This window comes from Athene noctua, chromosome 3 (genome assembly GCF_965140245.1).
Source record: "Athene noctua chromosome 3, bAthNoc1.hap1.1, whole genome shotgun sequence".
NCBI classification, from domain to species: Eukaryota; Metazoa; Chordata; class Aves; order Strigiformes; family Strigidae; genus Athene; species Athene noctua.
This window is the reverse complement of record NC_134039.1, coordinates 34,436,924-34,457,064: the sequence shown is the minus strand read 5'-3', so window position 1 is coordinate 34,457,064 and position 20,141 is coordinate 34,436,924. Positions and strand designations below refer to the sequence as shown.

The 20,141-nt window shown below is 38.6% G+C and overlaps 1 protein-coding gene across 1 annotated transcript in view; it reads right to left on the bottom strand.

Annotated features, from left to right (window-relative positions):
* ANKS1B (ankyrin repeat and sterile alpha motif domain containing 1B) overlaps positions 1-8,026 on the bottom strand; it is a 467,048-nt gene extending 459,022 nt beyond the window's left edge. Inside the window, exon 1 of the mRNA XM_074902674.1 lies at positions 7,874-8,026. Coding sequence (XP_074758775.1) covers positions 7,874-8,007 — 134 coding nt within the window. The 5' untranslated portion in view covers positions 8,008-8,026. The remainder of the gene's footprint in view (positions 1-7,873) is intronic.
* Positions 8,027-20,141: the final 12,115 nt, after the last annotated feature.

Sequence of the window (20,141 nt, the reverse complement as noted above, 5' to 3'; positions counted from 1 at the left end):
GTCAACATTTACTTTTACCCTTCCCATCCCTCACTGGTTTCAGGTTTTTCTAATTCCATTCTTGCATGCTTGGCACACTGGTGACAAACCTCATGTGATACAACATCATGCATTTTATGTATTTTTCCTGTATCACTAAGTTCAATCATCCAAGATTCTGCCTCTTGATCAGATAATTTACTGATTATCTGGTCAGTACCTAATGCCTACTACTTCTGAATTCATCCAAATCACATATAAAATATGAAAGGATAGAAATTATACCCAAACTTTGGTTTAGCTTAACTATTTAAGTGGTCATTTTTATATATATATATTCTACATATACCTTCAATTAGAATTGTTTTCCTGTTCTTCACTGAAATATTTTTACCCACAAAAGTATTTAAATTAGGGATGTGGTTCAGTTTGAACAAAATCATTTAGTATCTACTTTGGGGTGAGCTGAATCACTGCACGCTCCCTAACTGCACTGACTCGATCTCCATTGGCTATAATGGGAACTCAGGGAACTGACACCTAGCACAGACATCAACACCTATGGAAACACAGCTACCAATGGGTGTTTTAAATTAGAACCAAATTGCACTCAAGATGTTATTTTTAGCATTTCTTCTTTCTTTAGCTATGTGCAATAAATGGAAAACAGTGTAAAATGATTTTAATAAAAGCACAGTCTTGTGGAATTAAATCTCACAGAACCTTTCTTGTATTAGATACATGCATATTATTAGAAATTCATAGATGTTAAATTAGGTACAGAAGAGTTGTTATATCACTTCTTAAATGCAAAATGAACATACTGAAAATACTGTGATCAGGAAAAAGTAATTAAAAAGTCATAAAAGTCTTCCCACAAAGTCTATAAAGTTCAAACAAAATGTATTCCCTACTTCCCAAAAGGATCCATGTACATGAAAATGTCATATCAGTAGGCAGGAATTAATACTGCTTATTATGACTTACACATTAAAAGTTGTCAAAATATTTTACCTTGAAGTAATAAAAAGGATTAGGATGTGTACTCTGATTGGAAATGACCAGTAGAAAAATTCCATGGCAGAAGGGAATTCCAGCTGTGGAACTCCTGTCTATGTCACCTCCCCAGGCGAGCATGCTAAGCTTGCTGAGGGAAAGGGAGGGTAACTGCACTCTACACTGTATTGTCCCTTAGGGATTATATACTGGTATCATAAATTAAAGCAGTTTATAGGATGCTTCAACTACTGCCTATGTCAGGGCAATAAAAGCATGGCCTAGAGCTATAAAGCAATTCCTTAATAGCTCAGACATGAATACCCATACAAACTGAAACTGAGGCAAATAAAAGAATCTACCCATAGGGTTTTAGAAACATGGTTATGTTCTTCTTGATCACTAGTGTAGTGGCTGTGAAAATGCTCATCTTAAAAGCATCTGTATTTGTTCATCATAATATTTCCAACCTTAACAAGTCACAAGATAGGAGACCTTTCAGATTACATCATTCATTTTATTTCATTTATTGCCCCTCTTAGTTCTGCTGTAACACTACCACTTAAAAGCATCAATGTCATTTATCAATTTTTAAAATGTATAAAGCAGCATTAATTCTATTGAATTACCAAACTACTAAAATAATCTATGTGAGACAAGAGGGAAAACAAGATGGTGATCAAAATGCATTTATATGGTCCTCTGCAGAGTTAGACACTAACCATATAGTGGCTAAGAATTCTAGAATTCTAAAAGAATTCTTTTGAGTTACTGACACTTCAACTTTCTGGGTTTTTTCTTTACCTTCTCCTTAACATGTTTGTAAAATTTCTCATACTAGCCCTCCTGACTTCATCATAAACTCCAACAGTCCTCCCAGTACCGCTGCATCCCATATCTTGATCCTATCTATGGCAGATAAGAGGATCTTGGTAGATTTTACACTAGATCTACAGTTCTTGCTGTTCATTTTTTAGATTTGGTCTAACATTTTAGAAAATTAATAGAATGTACACTTGAACAATGCTCAGAAAACAAGATATGGAGTAAGAAGTGAGAAGTTTATCCACAGAGACTAACTACAGTGCTGTGAATCCAGGATCGTGCTGAGCTCCTAGGGAAGATTTATTACACAAACTTTGTGAATTGCCTTGCTCTTAAAAATGAGATTTCTAGCAGATGTCCTGGATACTGCCCATATTGCTACCTTTACATAGTGTAAATGTTTCAAACTTGCGAAGAAATCTAAGGAACTCCATAGATAAAATTTTGTCTAAACTTTGATTGAAAGCATTTATCAGATATAAGAATAAAAATAAGTCTAAGAAGGTAGAAAATAACAAAATGGAGGTTAAGTTTTAAGAGAAGCTCATACATTTGAAAGGGCAAACATCCAGAATCAAGGCAGCAATTAACTATCACTAATACTGAACAGCATAAACTAAGTGTCACACTGAAAGATGAAAGGAATAAAAAATAAATATGTCCCCAAAAGACTTAAGTTTCCTACTCTGACAGGATAAAGAAGGTAACGGGGCAATCTGGGAACAGTGGTCTCTGCTTGGGACATCAGTACAAAACCCCCCACGTATTAATTAAAAGAAGTGTAACTAAAATCAGAAATCAGCATAGGCTAATTGGATGCCAAATTGACCTATATGTAACAAATAATTGCCATTATATTATCTGTGCTGGTTGTGTAAAATAAATACCTTCTAATGTAGGAACAAGTGACCTCAGAAGTATGTAAACCCAGAACCCTGCTACTGCAAGTCTCATATAACACAATCTCTTTATAAAATCAACCTGAGAAAGTTTCTCTTACTTTAACCAATGCTATTGGTAATGTAAAGAAGAACTAGTGCTTTTATTTTTGTTGATAAAATGATCCATTTGTTATTTAAATTATAACATGAAAACAAGTTTGCTAAAACTTTAATTAAAGCTTCATAAAGTACTTCAATATTTTAAATACTTTCTGCTCCACAAGCCATATCTAAGTGTAATCGGATTTTTCATCTGGAAGCTGAACGAATAGCAGGGCTCTGCACAAGGACAGAAGTAAATTTGTGTGTTTCTCAGCATGCACTGAGGCCATCAGGCTGAACTGTGGCTTTGCTGTGAGCAAGACACTGCTCTGAGAAACAGCTGAGGAAACAGATTGCAACTTGCAGACTGACAATCTGCTTGCTGGTTTTCTTATACTTTAGAGGAGAAATATCTTGGGCCAGGCCTACACACGGTGTAGCTGCACTAAGTAAGGCTAAGCAAAGAATGAAGCCATTCCCTGCCACTGCCTGCCAAGTGTAGAAGGGGAAAAACCCCGCTCCATGCAGGTTGCTTCGCCCTCCCATGCTGTGTTAAGTGGCAGTAGCCAGCAAAGAACAAGAAGGGGCCATCTCACCCTTCACTGCTACTGTGTGTCAGTTCACATTAATTCATATTCTATCCCATAGCCCTGATAAAAATCCAAACCTCTTCTAACATGTGAAGTTTAAAAAGACTAAAATTTAGTGTTTAATCAAGAACTATCCATTTTTCTTCAGGATGTAACATATTAGTAGGTCAAAAAGGCATGTACGTGATTGCACATGGCAAAATTATGTGAGGTCTCTGAGATACATGAAAACCTTCAAAACTATTTTTCCTAAAACACTCGGAAAGAAACAAAGTCTGTCTCTGTCCAATAATGAAAACCTGGTTGTCAATAAAAACATGTTATGTATACACAGACAATCAAATTAAGTAAATTAAAAATACTGGCTTTGTTAGAAACACTTTACCCTTTTTATGTGTTAAATCATTTAAGGTACATTTAAGGAGTTGGGGTACAGGAAATGAATGACACAATCTGTTGGAGGGACTGTAGGATTTCACTCTCAAATTTTCCTGTTTGTACTGGAATAATATAAAAGGCAGTGAAATAATCTCAAAATCTGACAAAATTCTCTTTGCAATCTATTACATACCTAACACCTTTTTTTTTTTTTTTTAAATATGAAACACAGTTAATATACTAATGGATGACAACTCCAGGAAGTGGAATCCCAAAAGAAACGGAGACAAGAAAGTTCCCTTACACTTTGGTCTTCTAAATTTAATGTTTTCTGAGGTGTCTTAAAATATCTTTGTTTTGTAGTAAAAGAACAAATCCCAGACCTGCACTAATGTTTTGGTTTGGAGACTGAAGCCTACACACATGTGTAACAAAGCTGTAGAAGTCCTAGTGTATCCCACATGGAATTTAGGTTAATCTCCACAGGTCACGGTTCTTTGTTAAAGTCTGTCAGCCCACGCAGATGCCTCAGAAACTCACGGGCATGTAAAATGCCACTATCTAGGTTTAAGCAACTGAAGTACCCTATGAGTGGTCTTTACTGAGGATAATACTTGCTCTAGTATGTTGCAATGACTTACGTTAACTTTTGCATTTGAGGAAATCATCCTCAGTATATGCACCCACAATCTTTACATTCCAGAGCAAAGCATGGAGACTGAGGTAGGGGGGGCACAAACTGATCCAGAGCCTTTCAGTGCTTCTCCTGAATTGAAACAAGTTATATACTCCACACAGTCACACATCACTGATGCGTTGTCATTGCTTTAGATAAATCAATTTGGGCATAAGATCTTACATAGTATCTATTAAAGATATCTGTGTGCATATGACCTCTTAATTAAGCACATATCATTTTTATGCACTTTGCACATGCTCTGCATTAAGCACGTGTTTAAATCCTCACAGGAATTCAGTCATATATTTATATGTGTGCTTCAACAGCCTTCCGGAAGAGTGCTGTACTCCTGAACTGTTGTCATAATTTAATATAACGACTTAGAAGTCAGCCCTTTAAAAATTAGATAATTTACTCTGCAATTAACATCAATGAATAGGGTCAACCATAAAACAACCATACAAAAGCTTGCCCTATTTTTCCCCCAAGTACCATAAAGTACACTAAGAGAAAAAAATTGTTGTAAAAATGTAAATAGGAGATCAGAGCTCAGATAGTTTGTTCCTTGGTTCAGATAACAATCGATGTGTATTTGTCAGTTCATGAATATTAAATTTCATCCACAAGGTACATAATTACTGCAAAGCAAATTTCCACCAAAGAAAGTCATCAAGCCATGGAGAGTTCAGCCACATAAACTGAGTTGTCTCCAAGACTTAGAAGAAATGCAAAGGGATAGTGTACTGCTACTTAGGCCAACATAACAGGCACAGTATTTGTCCAACTGTATGCTGAAAGACTTGGACTTTTCCAACCTAATGCTAGGAACTGTACGGCCAAAAGGAGAAAGAAAAAGCAACACGGACCTTTCTCACCACAATGGGACAGGTACTGTTCTGGGGCACCATGTTAGGAAATAAGCAATAATTATGACCAATGAAACATCAGGAGTTACTGTCAAACACAGTGTCTCCTAAAGATTCTTTAAAAATAAAGTATGTCCCTGTGTTTTTTCTACTGCTTTCTCATTACTGTAACTTTCAAAAGCAGTTTTTAGTCTAATAAACTGTATGCTAAAAATACTAGTACAGCTTTACTAGTAAGCTAGTTCAGTTGGTTTTCTATTAAAAAAATCTTCAGATTAGCCCAAGCTCAAATCCAAACTTTTATACTGTGCAATTATGGCTCTTCGACAACTTGGCTATTTTCAGTTATGTCGATTTCCTAAACAGGATCAAGATGTTAGTATGACTCCCTTCCAGTACCTTTTTATGTTTCCATGTGTTCTGTACCAAAATAATTCCAACCTTAATCTTGCATGTCATTCTGGACTTAATCCATAATTAGTGGCATCAGTTAGAGCATGCAACATCTCCAAAAAAAGCTATGTTAAAATATGTAGCACATATAATTCTCTCTTGAAAACACTTACTACAATGCATAGTGGCTTCTATGATCATTCCTGGTGAAGTCAATGAAGTTATTAAGATTCCCTCTAAAAAGAATTATGTTCACTAATGCGTTAGATTGTGAATGTTTATGCACCAATCCATTACTGAATTCTTTTAAAATATATTCAAATAGCTTATTTAAAATTAGAAATATTTTAACAGCTGTAAATTTTTACTTTTAATTTTTGAAGTTACACTTACAGAAGCCATAGACATTCTTTATAACATTAGTAAGAAATATAAATAAAACAGTATGTTTTAATTTGCTTTACTCCTCTTTAAGATAAGTGCACTTCCAGGAAAAAAAAAAAAAAAGAAAAAAAAAAAAACAACAAAAACACACACTACAGCTGAGTTTAAAACCTAAAATAATTAAATTATGAGTAATAAACAATGACTGTCATGACCCATCTGTACAAACAAAACACGTGGTTAATGTGTTCCATATACACAAAGTCAAATACTGCTGTTTAATAAAAAAGAAGACCACAAGTAAATACACTCCCTCTGGATATACAGAATTTATGATATACACCATGATAGTAACAGTGCAAGAATATAGCAGAGGCACTAGCCCTGAGGAAAGTCACTGCACAAAACATGCAGTAGAACTGGATTATAAATGGCTAGTCATTGTACTGAAATGAACTTAACTTCTGCACTTAGGAAAAACGGGTATCACATTTTAGGAAGACTCATATTTTAAATTCAACCAATTATCTGGCATACTCCTTGCTAAGCAGCCTATTCAAGTACAGTACAAAAAGCAATCGCATGGTGTGTGTTGATTTTGGTCAATGGGCTAGTAATTCAACAATGGTGCAATAACTAATTAAACTGGGGAACCATGTAACTTTGGTAAACTATGAATATCTGAACTGTTGTTTACAGCACTAAATCCAGCTTTAAAATAGCAAGACTTTATTATAATAGAGTTTAAACGGGTATAATTTGGACATTTACACTAATTTTTTTCTGATAGGGGACACTGAAATAATATAAATATACTGAGGAGGTAGTGGCAATAGAATCGCAAATATTTTGTCATTTAAGCAACTTCCATTTCTCTAGGCCCTTTCTTTCTTCCCAGAAGAAAACCCCCAACCAAACCAAACCAAAACCCCAATTTATTCAAATTTTAGGTCAACAGTGGTTTTAGTTCATTTTGTCTTCTTTTGCTTTGCCTAGTGTAGTATTGAACACTAGCACTGGACTGTGTGCTGCAGACCTTCTCTTGAATACTGTCAAATGTCATAAATGCTTGTGATAATGCTCTTACTGAAAAGCGGGATGAAACTTAACATTAAAGCCACGCTGTAGATCGCCTGAGATACGACTAATGCCTAAAGTTAAGTCCTTCCACCCAACATGGCCAGTAAGCCAGTTTTACTTCGCTAAATCCAGGTACCTTGAAAGTAATGTTGCTCTTACCTAACCTGCTCCGTAAGTTTTACACCTTCTCTGCCTCCATGACCTCTCATAAAAAAGGATTCCCTTTCTTTTTTTCTGTAGGGTCATTACTACAACATGCTTAATTTCCTCTGCAAGTGAGGGTAGCAACTATGGGTGAGGGTATGGGGTGAAGCTATAGCTTCGTACACAGAATTCCACAATGCCATGCCTTGTCTGTAATTAATGCTTCCATCTGTGATTAAATGTGGTAATTTGAAGGTGAAATATCAAAGGGCGAATAATTAGCATATCGTGCATATTAGCCCAACAATAAAAATGTTAAGTTCTGCACCACAGCTAGTAACAGAATGAATAAGTACCCTACTGACGCATTGAAGGCAAGAAATTCAGTATCACTGTATTAATAAAATGACTGCCTGTGACTTTAAACACAGACACACTTGTACTTGGCGAGAGAGTGAACGATTTATTGTTACTATGAAGGATGCAGGAATGGAAATGAAAATGAGAGGGGCGATGATGATGACAGGGAAGAAGAGGTTAATATCCCCAGCATCTGATGGGGAACGATGTCCCTACCTCAGTAAGCTGGATAAGGGAATAGCTCCAGATCCACTGCCCAGGATCCCTCCTTTCCTCCCAGAGAGGAGTTTCTCCACCAGGGCCACATTCCCAGTGCGAGCAGCTTCCAGCAGTTCCTGGTCCTTCCCCATGGTCAGGGACCCAGCAGCCCCCCACGCACCCCGCCGCGCACTCAGAGAGCTACACCCCGGCCACAGCGGCCCCCCCTCTCCACGGATCGCTCTCCCCTCCCCAGAGCCTGCCTCGGAGCAGAGCCGAGCCGAGATTCCTGCAGTCCCTTCCAGACCAGCAGGAGCAGCAGCAGGAGGGAGGAGGAGAATCACCTCCTCCTAGTTTCACTGGATCATTTCTGGGTGGAGTGTGGAAGGGAAAGCGGGGGGTGGAGGACGAGGCCAATAAAGAACCTCCCCCCCCTCCCCTCCCGACTCCCATGCACCCACCCGAGCCCCGGCCCGGAGGATGGGCCGGGGGGGAGCGGACAGCCCTAGCGCCGGTGCCCGGCCGGGCTGAGGGGGATAACGACCCTCACGACGGACGGGCGGGCGGGCGGGCGGAAGAAGGGAGGGAGGGACGGACAGAGGGAGGGAGGGAGGGAAGGAGGGAGGGAGGAGGCGCAGCCCTGACTCGCCAGGCCCGTTGCTGGGGAGACGCGCCTGGCGCTCTCTCAGTGGCTGCCCGGGCTCGGTGCCCCGCTCCGCCTGCCCCAGCCCGCCGCCGCCGCCGAGGGCTCCGCGCCTCCGCCCCAGCCCCGCCCCGCCCCGCGCGGCCCCGCCCCGCCCCGCCCGCCGGCAGAGCCTCGCGCGCCACTGCGGTGCCGCGCGGCGGCCGCTGCTGCGGGCTCGGGGCGCGCGCGGGGACCGGCAGCCGCCTACCCCGCCCCGCCCCGCCCCGCCCCGCCAGGTGCATCGCCCGGGGCGGCGGGGGCTGCGCGGGGCGGGGCGGCGGCGCCTCCTCGCGCTGCGGAAGGGGAAGCGAGGGCCGGCGTGCCGGGACGAGGGCGGCGGGGGCGAGCCCTTCCGCCGCTGAGGGCCCGCGCAGCCCCGCGGCGGGGGGGCGGCTCCGGGAGCGGAGGGCGGGCGCCGGAGCGGCGCGGGCGGGTCGGAGGCGGGTGCTGAGGCGCAGCCCCCTGGGGCGAAATAGCAGCAGGTGCGCGGTTGCGGGAACCGTGGCGTTACGCGCGTGGATGCGAGGAGATCCCCGGGCGGGGATTTAACGCCATCCGGGGACATGGCGGGACGCTCCGGCACGCATACGAGCCTGCTTCGTCGAATAAACCGGTGTAGACAAAAAGGAAAATCCGGGCCCCGCGGAGGCCACGAGCAAAACTGAGTTGCTGGCTCGGCGAACCAGCCTGGCGGGAGGGCTCACGCCCCTCTAACGCCAGGATCGTGGCTTTTTCATGGTATAACTGAATAGATGTGCCAGATCCAGTCATCCCTTCTGGTACTCTGGGTTCTGTTAACGGGCTTCAAACCTTTTGAATTACATGACTCTTCAGGGCACCAAAATTAATCATTCCTTACGGCTTTCAGGTTCTTAGAAGCTATGCTGAAAATACTCAGGGCTGGTCAACCCATAGGCACGTCGTTGTCCAATGCACCACTTGATACCGTGTGTACATGAAAAGCCAAATTACAGACCCATGTCCCTCTTTTAGTTTAGTGACTTGCGTAGGTAGAAACACAGGTACAACAGGCAAGTAAAGACCCCTTACCGTTCCTGAGCTGAGATCTGTGGCGCTCTCCTATGAACTGTGCTCACAAGACGTAAAGCACAACAATGGCAAAATAATATTGTGGTAGGCAGAATTTTAATGTTACGTGTTCAGAGAGAGTGTTAATTACTCCAGACCTATGGTACATTCAAATCAGTGGAAAGATTCTTGCTGATGTCACAAATAATTTGGTTTGGTCCCTGTCAGTAATAGTTTTTTAGGTGTTTCCATATTTTTATTAGCTAATTAAACGATTTTAATCTCTTATCAATATTGACATTTCTTTCTGGGGTCAGATTTTCGCTTACAAAGGAAGAAAATTTTATCATCATGGAGACCTATTTTTCCAATATAATTGTCCACAGCAACAAAACAGTATCGGTCTTTTAGCTAGAAAATGTAATTTGCATAGTTTGGCATTTTCAGGATGTGAAATGATGCCTTCTCCAATGTTGCCAACAGGACATGGAATTGAGCACTGGCATAAAATCATTAGGTGGAGAGACTCCATAACTACAGCCTTTCTGATTGAAGGAGTCTGATATAAATAGCAATTTTAAGGTCTGATTCTGTGATCACAAGTGTTTCATTATAGTTTAAATAAATAAATGTATAATCACATGAATTAGTATTTACAGTTTAAGTCCTTAGTCACAGCAGAGTCACAATGGAAAACAGTAATTTAAAGCTGGAGTAAAAAGTTATGTATCTCCTTAGCAGCCACTTGAGCATTAACTAGTTCCAGAGACATTAGCCATAAACTAAGAATACCCCTGCATTCTGAAATTTCTTGATGTCCTCTGTTGAGGTAGCCATAATTTCCCTTTATTTCTGCCTTGCATTTGAATTTGTATGTGGTCACATGCACTGCCTGGTAAATACCTTCTCACATGTACCCTCTGCATGAATAGATTTCACAAGTTTACTGAGAGCCTCTGAAGAGGTGCCAGTATTCTGTGAAGAGCTAATGTTAAAGCAGGAGTATGTGCATAAACCTGTGTATTTGTGAAAAATTAGATTAGAAGCAGATACTAAGGAAAACATTTTTTTAAGAATTTTTATTGTTTATGTGGTTGGATCAGCAGATGGCGAATATGACTCAGTATAAACGTTACATAATTCTTCTTGGGAAAATAAAATCTCAAGACTATGCTCTAATTGAAAAGATCATCCAGAAAAGTGTTGAAGAACAGTATGGAGAATCGGGATAGAAATATCAGTGGAGCAGATGCATAAGTAGACAGCAAATTCAGGAAAATTTTATGAATGTAGTGAAGATCAAAACATACCCCAGTAAATCCATCAGCCTAGTGCCCAACAAAACTGCAAAGGCTAAACAAAGGATTTCATTTCATTAGCAAATAGAGTGGAAAAGAGTTATTCTATCAGTTTGAAAAGTAAAAAGGAATTTAAGCAGCACAATTTATTGGAAGGGTTAAACATACATAAATTGTAAGGGCTACTGAAGCGAAGAATTCAGAACATGGGTTGGTCTGTTTTCAGAGATTAAATCGATAGTGTACTGTAAGTAAGAAGAAAAAAAAAACAACAAGTACCAAGGCTGAGTTGAATGTAAATAGTCAACCCTATTAGATCAGGTGGACTCCTTTGTGAATTTAAATGTCTTAGTTCTTGGTTCCTGGTAGTATCAGGACAACACTGTGGAGTGCTAAAAACAATATGTACGGTAAGTATGTTAACTCGACATACAAAGTGGAAATATAGCTTTATAATTTGCAGCAGTTACAGATGAGAAAAGTAGTTTGTAAAACAGCTAAGCAGTCTTTCAAAACATTGTATGCTTTTTGAGCAGTGCTGTTCCATACCACAGCAGAATTTTGATTCTATGATTTTAGTATTTGCGAAGACATTTTAAGTTATGACCGCTGCAGCTGTCAGTGTGTAAGTGGCATCACACCTTCAATCTCAAAAGTCCTCTTAACACAACATATGCCTTACCTTCTGTTTTCTTCCATTTTCTAAAATACCAGAGATAGTTAACCTACCTAGAAATCCTTTAACTGATTTGTCATGTGAAAGGACTGGGATTGACTAATAAGCAGGGACTTTTCCTTAATGTTTTTTACAGTGCAGCTATCACTTGACTCACTTCTCTTGGGGTGACAACTTCATTTCCTCCTCCTGCAGCCTCCCATGCTTGAAGGCAAATGAAGTGGGTGCTTTCTAACATTCTGTGACTTTCCCCTCTTTATTTTCAAGCAGGAGTATGAAAGAGATATGAAAAACTGAGTTGAAATTATTGGAAAAAAAATAAATCTGTGATACTTACAAGTTATGTATAGTAGTGAACATACTAACATATTTCAGGACTGTGTACTATCAATTTTCTCATGTATCTATAAGGAAGGTCTACGATTCCTATTACAAATTCTGAGGGATATTCTGAGACTGAGCTCAAAATGCTGGAATCAACCGTCAGATCGGTTTGGCAGTAGAAAATAAACTAGCATTAAATAGGCCTAATTATTATTCTCATTTTTGTATACCCATGGTAAGTCAGGGACAAATGCTGCAAGTGCCCAAGAGAAAGTGCTATTTCTCATGGACCTAGGTGACGAGAGTTTTTCAGGCTTTATATTGTCTTTAGCTCTTTACAGTATATACATAGTGCAAAAAAGACACAGTGAATTTCAAACAGCCATGACTAGCTCTGTGTTTGCACTGCTCATCTAGGAGGTATCTAAATATCAGGCTCAGAGGCTAAGTCCAGAGTGGAGTCCCAGGAGCATGTCTGGGCTCTTGAGGCCAGGCATGAATGCCTGTCATGTCCTGGTTCCCTGTCAGGGTGAAACCCAGATGCACATCGGCCTTCCTCAGTGATAGGCTCAGAAGGTAAAGAAACAATGGACAGGCCCTCGGTTTACATAACTAGGGCACACCGTAATACTCACATGCTGCTTAGTTTAGCTCTCACCACTGAAATATGCAAATGGACTTGCATCCTCCTCCACTGTAAAGTAAGATGATAGAAACTGAAGGTACTAAACCTAACTCACGAGGATTATAAAAACACCAAGAGTGCTATGGTTTCAAAAGAGTACATGAGTTCTTGGACTCATTAGATTAAGTAGAAGCTGAAGTAATATGTAAGGAAAAAGACATCTTTGATGACTTATCCACAACAATTCTGACTAGATCACATTTTCCGTAAACACTTGTTTTCAGATATGTCATCATGATGTAAATTTGTAATGGAAAAGAACATGCCAGAAAATGGCCCCTTAGTGGTGGTGCACAGCACCAAGATGCTGTCTCTTCATTTGGGCTGACTGACCCTACTATATCCTTCTCATGGGTCTCCAAACACACTGAAGAAGAGCAAGAAATTAAACTGTTACTCTGTCATGCAGACATTGACCTACAGAGTCATCCAACTCTGGGAAGCATGGGCTGTATTGTCCCACTGCTTGAAAGTCTCAGGTACATACAGGCTGCAGGTTGTGTCTGGAGACCTGAACCTCCAGAAAACAGTGATGGGATAGTACTGACAGTAAGTCAAATCTGTCTGCTGTGCCATTTCCAGTGCAATTGCAATTTTGCTCTGGTATCAGATGCTAATATTAACTGATAGATCTGTACATTTCTTTACATGTATTTCTTGTGTGGCAGCAGGTAGGATTAACAGTGTAACTGTTCATCCAATCCTTCTGCTCTTTTGTAGTTTGCTATCAAAATGTGCCTAACACTATTTTTCATGTGTTAGAGAGAAATGCAGAATCAAATGTGAATAAAAGTTGCTAAGAGCAGCATGCCGATTAGATGCCCCAATCTAGTGTGTGCTGACAGATACAATACAGTATTAAAGCTTTGCCTGTACTGCTCAACGCACAGCTTGTTGCAATAAAAATAATTTCTTTCTACCTTTGATACATAGCAACCTTTTTTGGACTTTAAGATATTTTCCCCTTCTTGTCTTCTCTTAAGATATGCACAACATTGTCTACACATCAGATTTTGACTGCCTGAAAGAAGGATCGTAGAGAAATCTCAGCTGAAATATGCTAGTAATGAGGGACCTCAACTGAAAGTACAGACAGCTGTTAAAATTGTGCACAAATGTTATCCTTGGCTCTTGAACAGAAGCATCCAAGAACGCCACCACAGGGGAACTGGTGCACTATAAGGCAACAGCATAGCTAGAGGTATGCTGCCAATGGTTTCCACTCTGTTTGTCTCTCTACTAACAGCAACTATTATATAGAAATATATAGTGGTAAATCACTCCTCAGGATTAACAGAAATCGTTGAGCGAACACTTCCTCGTCATCCATCCTTCAGGTGTGTTTATGATTATGGATACACCTTATGATGACCAATAAGGCAGAATGTATTTGAAATTCCAACTGTGCTGCTCTGCCACACATAGCTTCAGACCTCATTGGATCCAAAAGGGAGAGTGGTTACTGGAAATAGATCATAAACGCAGAAGAAAATAGAATATATTTAGGTAATGATCTCGGAAGGCTCAGAACTGTCTATGTATATTGAAGAGGTATAAATCTCAGACAGAGCTGGGCAGCTAAGGGATTGATACAACTAGGAATAATCAGAAAACATTTGAAAGGAGAAATACATGACAAAAAAATCTGTGATAAATGTTGCAGTGGGAATTAACATGGAACCACATAGACACAGCACAGTTTTTTCCTTAAAAAAACAAATGGATATAGCACTGTCAGATATACAATGAACCACAATCTTCCACTGATTCTCTTATTAGCTGTAATTTAACGGTCTTCGCAATTTCTATTTTTGATAGTTATTCTTAACACAAATGATGTAGCTAGCTACCTTTGCACTGGATTCCTGGGCCTTGCCAGTTATTTTTGAGTGAGCATCACTGTTCGTGGTGAAAAAGTGGCTGACATTTGAACTACCAGAGTATTTATTTACAGGTCAAGTCTTGGGAGTTAATTCAAGTTACAATCCCATAAGAAAGGGGTTTTTTGAAACAAAACAATAAAAACAACTAAAGAAATGTCAAGTCTAACATTCATGAAATTAAAATGGTGAGCTGAGAGCTACTGTTTCAATTAACCCTGGCACTAGGTAAGTGAAGGTAGCAAATGTGATGCTAATAACTTTTAAGGGGCTTGAAGGGGAATTTGGAGAACTGTTGAGCCTGATTTCCATGCCTGGCAAACTGGTAGACATCTGACTACATACAATAGTGAAGATTTAGTACAGCTTTTGGAGGAGCAAGTCATGTCTTGTATATCTATTCTCTGAAGGAGTGAAAGAGCATATGGAAAATGACAATTTAATCAATAGCTTGTATTTAGCTTTCCAAAAAGCTTTTGACAAGGTCCTTACTAAATACTTCTAAAGAAATTAAACTGTTATCAAGTAAGAGGGACAATTCTCTCGTGAATGGATAATTGGTTAAAGGAGGGAAAGTAATATGGAAGAATGGCCAGTTTTCACAAAGGTGAGAGGTTATCAGAACAGCTATGTAGAAGTCTCTCCTAGGACCTGCACCATCCAGCAAACAATAATCTCTGAAGAGAATATGAAGTGCAGTAACAAAGTTTGCTAGCAAAGCAACAGTTTTCAGAGTAGTGTGAACTAAAACTGATTATGAAAGAGTACATCATGGCATTGCTCTAGTAGATAGTAAAATAGGAGGTAGAATTCAACATTGACAAAAGAAAGCAATAATTTCTCTGTTGCAACACAGGAGAGAGATTTTAGATTCCCCTTTTACAGTAATCTCAAATTATTTGGGATATTTCTATGAAAATGTCCATTTAATGCTATATGGTAATCAAAATGACAAATAAAATCATTGGGAATTACTAGGAAAGGAAATGAGCATCATTATGTCAATGTAAAAAACTATTATGTTTGTCCTGTCTCAAAAAGATTACATCAGAACTAAGCAAGGTATCAGTAAAGAAGAACCTTAATCAGATGTATAGGACAGCCTTTGTACAGCCAGAATAGAGTAGGCCACTTCAGCTTTAAAAAAAATTATAACCATAGGGAGATATAATAGAAGCATATAAAATCATAAGTGGTATGGAAAAGGTAAACATAAAACCTTTTTTTTTTTTCTCCTAAACAAGACCTAGGGAAACAATGAAATTGTCAGGGGACAGGCTTAAAACACATTAGTGTATTTTTTCGTTCAAACATTTTAATTTAGAATACGTTTAGCACTGCTTTTTATTATGCTTGGTTGTGTGTGCTCTTATTATGATAAATCACCTTTTAGCATGGAGACTCTACCTGTGCATGCACATCGATAGTAGCACAGCACAAGCAATAGGTATGTAAACTTTGCTTATCACCTTGCTAATCTATCTTGACTCAGGATACTGCCTTGTGTAAGAGTGTAGTTTAATGTAGTCTTCATATGTAAATTTAAATACAGAGTACACACTATGATACACTATGGTTTTGTACAGTATATATACAACTATACAGTGATTCTGATGCTAAGGGTACTTCTCCTATCTGCCAAGAGGAACAATTAATACCAAATTCGTCAGATAGTGATTTTGTGAAGCTGATACTTTGCTCCCAGCACAAGATTAGGGCCCCTGACATATTTTATTCTGTTAGCCCAAGAGTAAAAAGGTTCTTCATTCTTAATTGCTTCTCCAAGCCCCACAAAACAACATTCTGGAGTGTTTATTAAAATTTGAAAGCTAGTCCTGTATTGCCTAGGGAAGAAAGTTACTGCTTTTTGCATGAGAGGACAAGGTTATGCAATGAATTTCTAAATCTAATTTATCTCTTGTGTAACTGGATTACAGAGGAAAATATTAGCATGAGTAATCTGTTTGCTAATGGTGACAACTCTCATTTTCAGCCCTCAGACAATACAATAGATTTTGGTCAAAAATAATAATTGGTAAAGTCTATGGCTAAACCAGCCAATTAATTTGATTTATGCTCATTATTTATCTGAACCAAAGGTGACTATTGACCCCCAACAAAACACCCTACCGATTTTAATTCAATAGCTAAGTGCTCAGAGGCAGAAACATACACCAAAAGAAACCCAAAAACCAACCCAAACCTAAGATAAATGTTTAAAGTACACAATAGCATATTGACCTACACCAGAGCATCAGTAGCAAAGGCAGCAGAGAGGATTACAGGAATACCAGCATATGCATGACACTCTTCTAACTGGAGCTGATTCAGCAAAACACATTTAGGAATTAATCCTTGGATTTTTTTTCCACAGGAAGAAAACTGGTACAGTCATTGAAATAGATGGTCTATTTCCATATTCTATTAAGAAGATAGAGAGCACAGACACTCTGCTACAGATATGCAAATTGGCTGGCATCATCCTAGAGAAAGATGAAATAATTAATGCAAAGTAATCTTTAATCAAATAATTAAGTATACCACAAATTAGAGCCAAAAAGATCCCCCTCCAATAGACATGCAGTATAAGAAGTGTATGAAACTGTATTAAAGCGGGGTGAATAACTATAGTATGAATATTTCAAGTAGGAAGATTCTTAAATCACATACATCTGATAACTGTTGTGATGGATTTTTTCTTACGTTTGTTTCTTTCATACCTCTAAACATGTCAAGCATTGTAGTTTCTTGAAAATAGGCTTTGTAATGGCAAATTAGTCAGTTTCTGTGACACTGCTGTTTTATCACATTATTCCTTTTTATGGTAAAGATACCATAAAACTTTTTCAAGATTTAAACAGCAGAATATGGAACTCACCAGTTTTATTTTGGTGTTAGTATTTCATCATCTCTGAGCAATATCCCAGTAAAAATATGACCCTGCATTAGCCTAATACCATTTTATGATGCAATTTGTTTCACCATCACCACCATTTTTAGCAAGGAAACAATACAGATTTGCTGTAGAAGCCAAGTAAATGTCTTTTGTTTCAGGTAGAAATTTTACATCAAATCATGTCTTCCAGTTATTTTTAATCTTTTGTTACTTTGTGTAATGTACCTGATCTAGAGTACATTGCCTTTGTGGCATCTAAACACTCGTAACACCTGATTTAGTATTCAGCATGTCTTCATTTATTGTGCATTTCTCTCTTGCCACAATTTTAAAACTTCCTTTCATAAAAATTCTCTTTGTCTCTCTTTCGTACTTCCTTCTTTAATATCACTCCGTATTTCTCACAGGGAAGTTTACCTTATTAGGATGGCTGTAGTGAAAAATATACATCATGCTTACACCACGTTCGAGTTACAGCTCTGCCTCATCCTTTTCTACATATGTGTGGCTTCAGTTAACTTCAGTAGCTTCACCTCCACTGCTCTGAAGTCTCAGATTCTTCTGGCAGGCCCATTTCTGATGGATCTCAGGAACAGTACTATGGGTAAGATCTCACAGTATCTGATATAATTAAGTCTGTTATTCATAAATCTCCCTTTATGGAGCTTCTCTGGCTTGGCATAAGAAGTTTCCAAGTGTCCTTAAAGTGAAGGGACATCAGCAAAGTAGGAGATTATGGCAGTGTTTGTCAGTTAATAGCCAAGTACTACAGTATGGTGTTGCTCATGTTCAAGTTTATATGACTAGATGGAGAAGAAAAAAAATAATCTATTACTGCCTATAAATCACTAATTGCTGCTAGGTAAAAATCTTGCTTTATATCTACAGCTGCTGGAGTCAAAAGGCAGCCATAATGACATTAAGGATGACAGCTATTCAGCCAGATAGGAATAATTTTTCATGAATAAGGTGCCCAGAATTTGTTATAGTGTACTGTTTTCCATACACTTATTTCAAACACTCTCTCTTTTTCCTCTTTCCTGACAGCAGTAACTTACAATAGCTAAAAATAAGGGGCATGTTTTGCATAATGGAAAGGCAAAAGAGATTAACTCTACGTTGTCTTTGCCTGTTGGAATATTTTGTCAAGTCCCATTTCAAGGAGTCTTTTTAAATCTTCTTAACGTTATGACTTTGAAGGGATACTTTCCTACTGCATAAGCTGAAAATGCTTCTGATAACTGCAAAGAAGGTTTAAGAACCTCACCATTCAGGTCATGGCCACTCTCAGATGCATCTTCAGATGAATGAGTTGGAAAGTTAACTTGCAGTTTTCCATGAGAGTTCTATGTCACCAGCTGTTAGTGATTTGAAAGGATTTAAGATCCAGTTAAAGCAAATAGCTCTGATACTGCTTTAAAGAATTTCCCAATGTCTGTTTGCAACTTACTATATTGCTTACACTATTCCTGGATAGGAAATGAAATGCTGGAGATAATGTATTTTTTAATAATTTTTAAGAAAGATATTGTATAAATATTTTCAAGTACTCAAGAAGTCTGTATTTTTTTAGTGAATACTGCAGAAATATTGAATCTTATGGTTTAGATGCAAATGATTTCTCAGGACTCTTTACCAGAGAAACCTCATTTCTACACCAAATTCAGTTCATGTAGGTGGCTGTGATTGTGTTGGTGTCCCATATATTGTCAAATTCTGCAACATGTTCTAGTATGTGGCATTCCAGGACGATACCTTAAAAAAACCTCTCCATCGTACATATCCTGAGTTGCAGTCTCCTATTAGAAAAAATGTTAAAAAATAAGTGGAAGGAACAAACCACATTAAGATTCCAGAGGAATGAAAAGACATCTGTTTTCTGTGCTATTTTCTCTAGCTCTTTGACAAAAATAAAGCTACCCCATTCCTACAGTAGATTTTTATATAGATTTGTTTTCTCTCTGCTTAGTCATTCTGCCTGTAAGTTTTTGAATAACCAAACAGGATATAAAAAGAAATTACTCCAGATCACTTACCATACGCTATGGTGTTAATATAAACTATCTTGTTATATTACCATCTGGTGAAGCTGGATAAGGTAAGCATTTGTAAAGGATTACATTTGGTTATTCCCAAGGAAACATAGGAAACCTCTACATATGCTCCTTTTATTAAAAATTAGTAAAATAAAATCAGAGTTTTTTCTAGTTAGCAAAGAAATTGAATAAATAAATTGATGATACCAAGGTGGAGTTGTTCATCTATGCAATGACAGAATAACCAGAAAAATTTCCTAAACTTTTTAACAGATAATGATGAAGCACAGCAAATATGATAAAAATTTTACCATAAAAAGGACAGTAAGTACCAAAGTATGTCTTAGAATTTATTTAAACCTAAAAGGGGAGGAAAGTCTTTCTTCTAACAATGTTCAGGCAGTTCATATGATTTCATTCAAGAAGAAAACATTAATATGCCATAAAGGCAGTAGAAACAAAGATATCTAAATTAAAAGTGAAAAAAGCCTGATTTAAAATCATGTTATAAAATTAATCAAAAGTTTAAAAAACCTCCAAATTGTATCCTGACGTTTTCTGGTTTAATGAGACCATTCATGAGTCAAGAGACAAGACATACTGGTACCCACGAGGAAATGAAGCCACAAGTGACTTCTTGGACTGCCATCTAGCGGTGGCTGCGGGAGGAGAGTTCTGCTCACCATGTTTATTCATGTTTAGGAGAGTGACTGAAAAAATCGTAATTCTGAGAACTGGCTAAGCACTGATTTTGTTATTAGTAAAACGTTAACCATC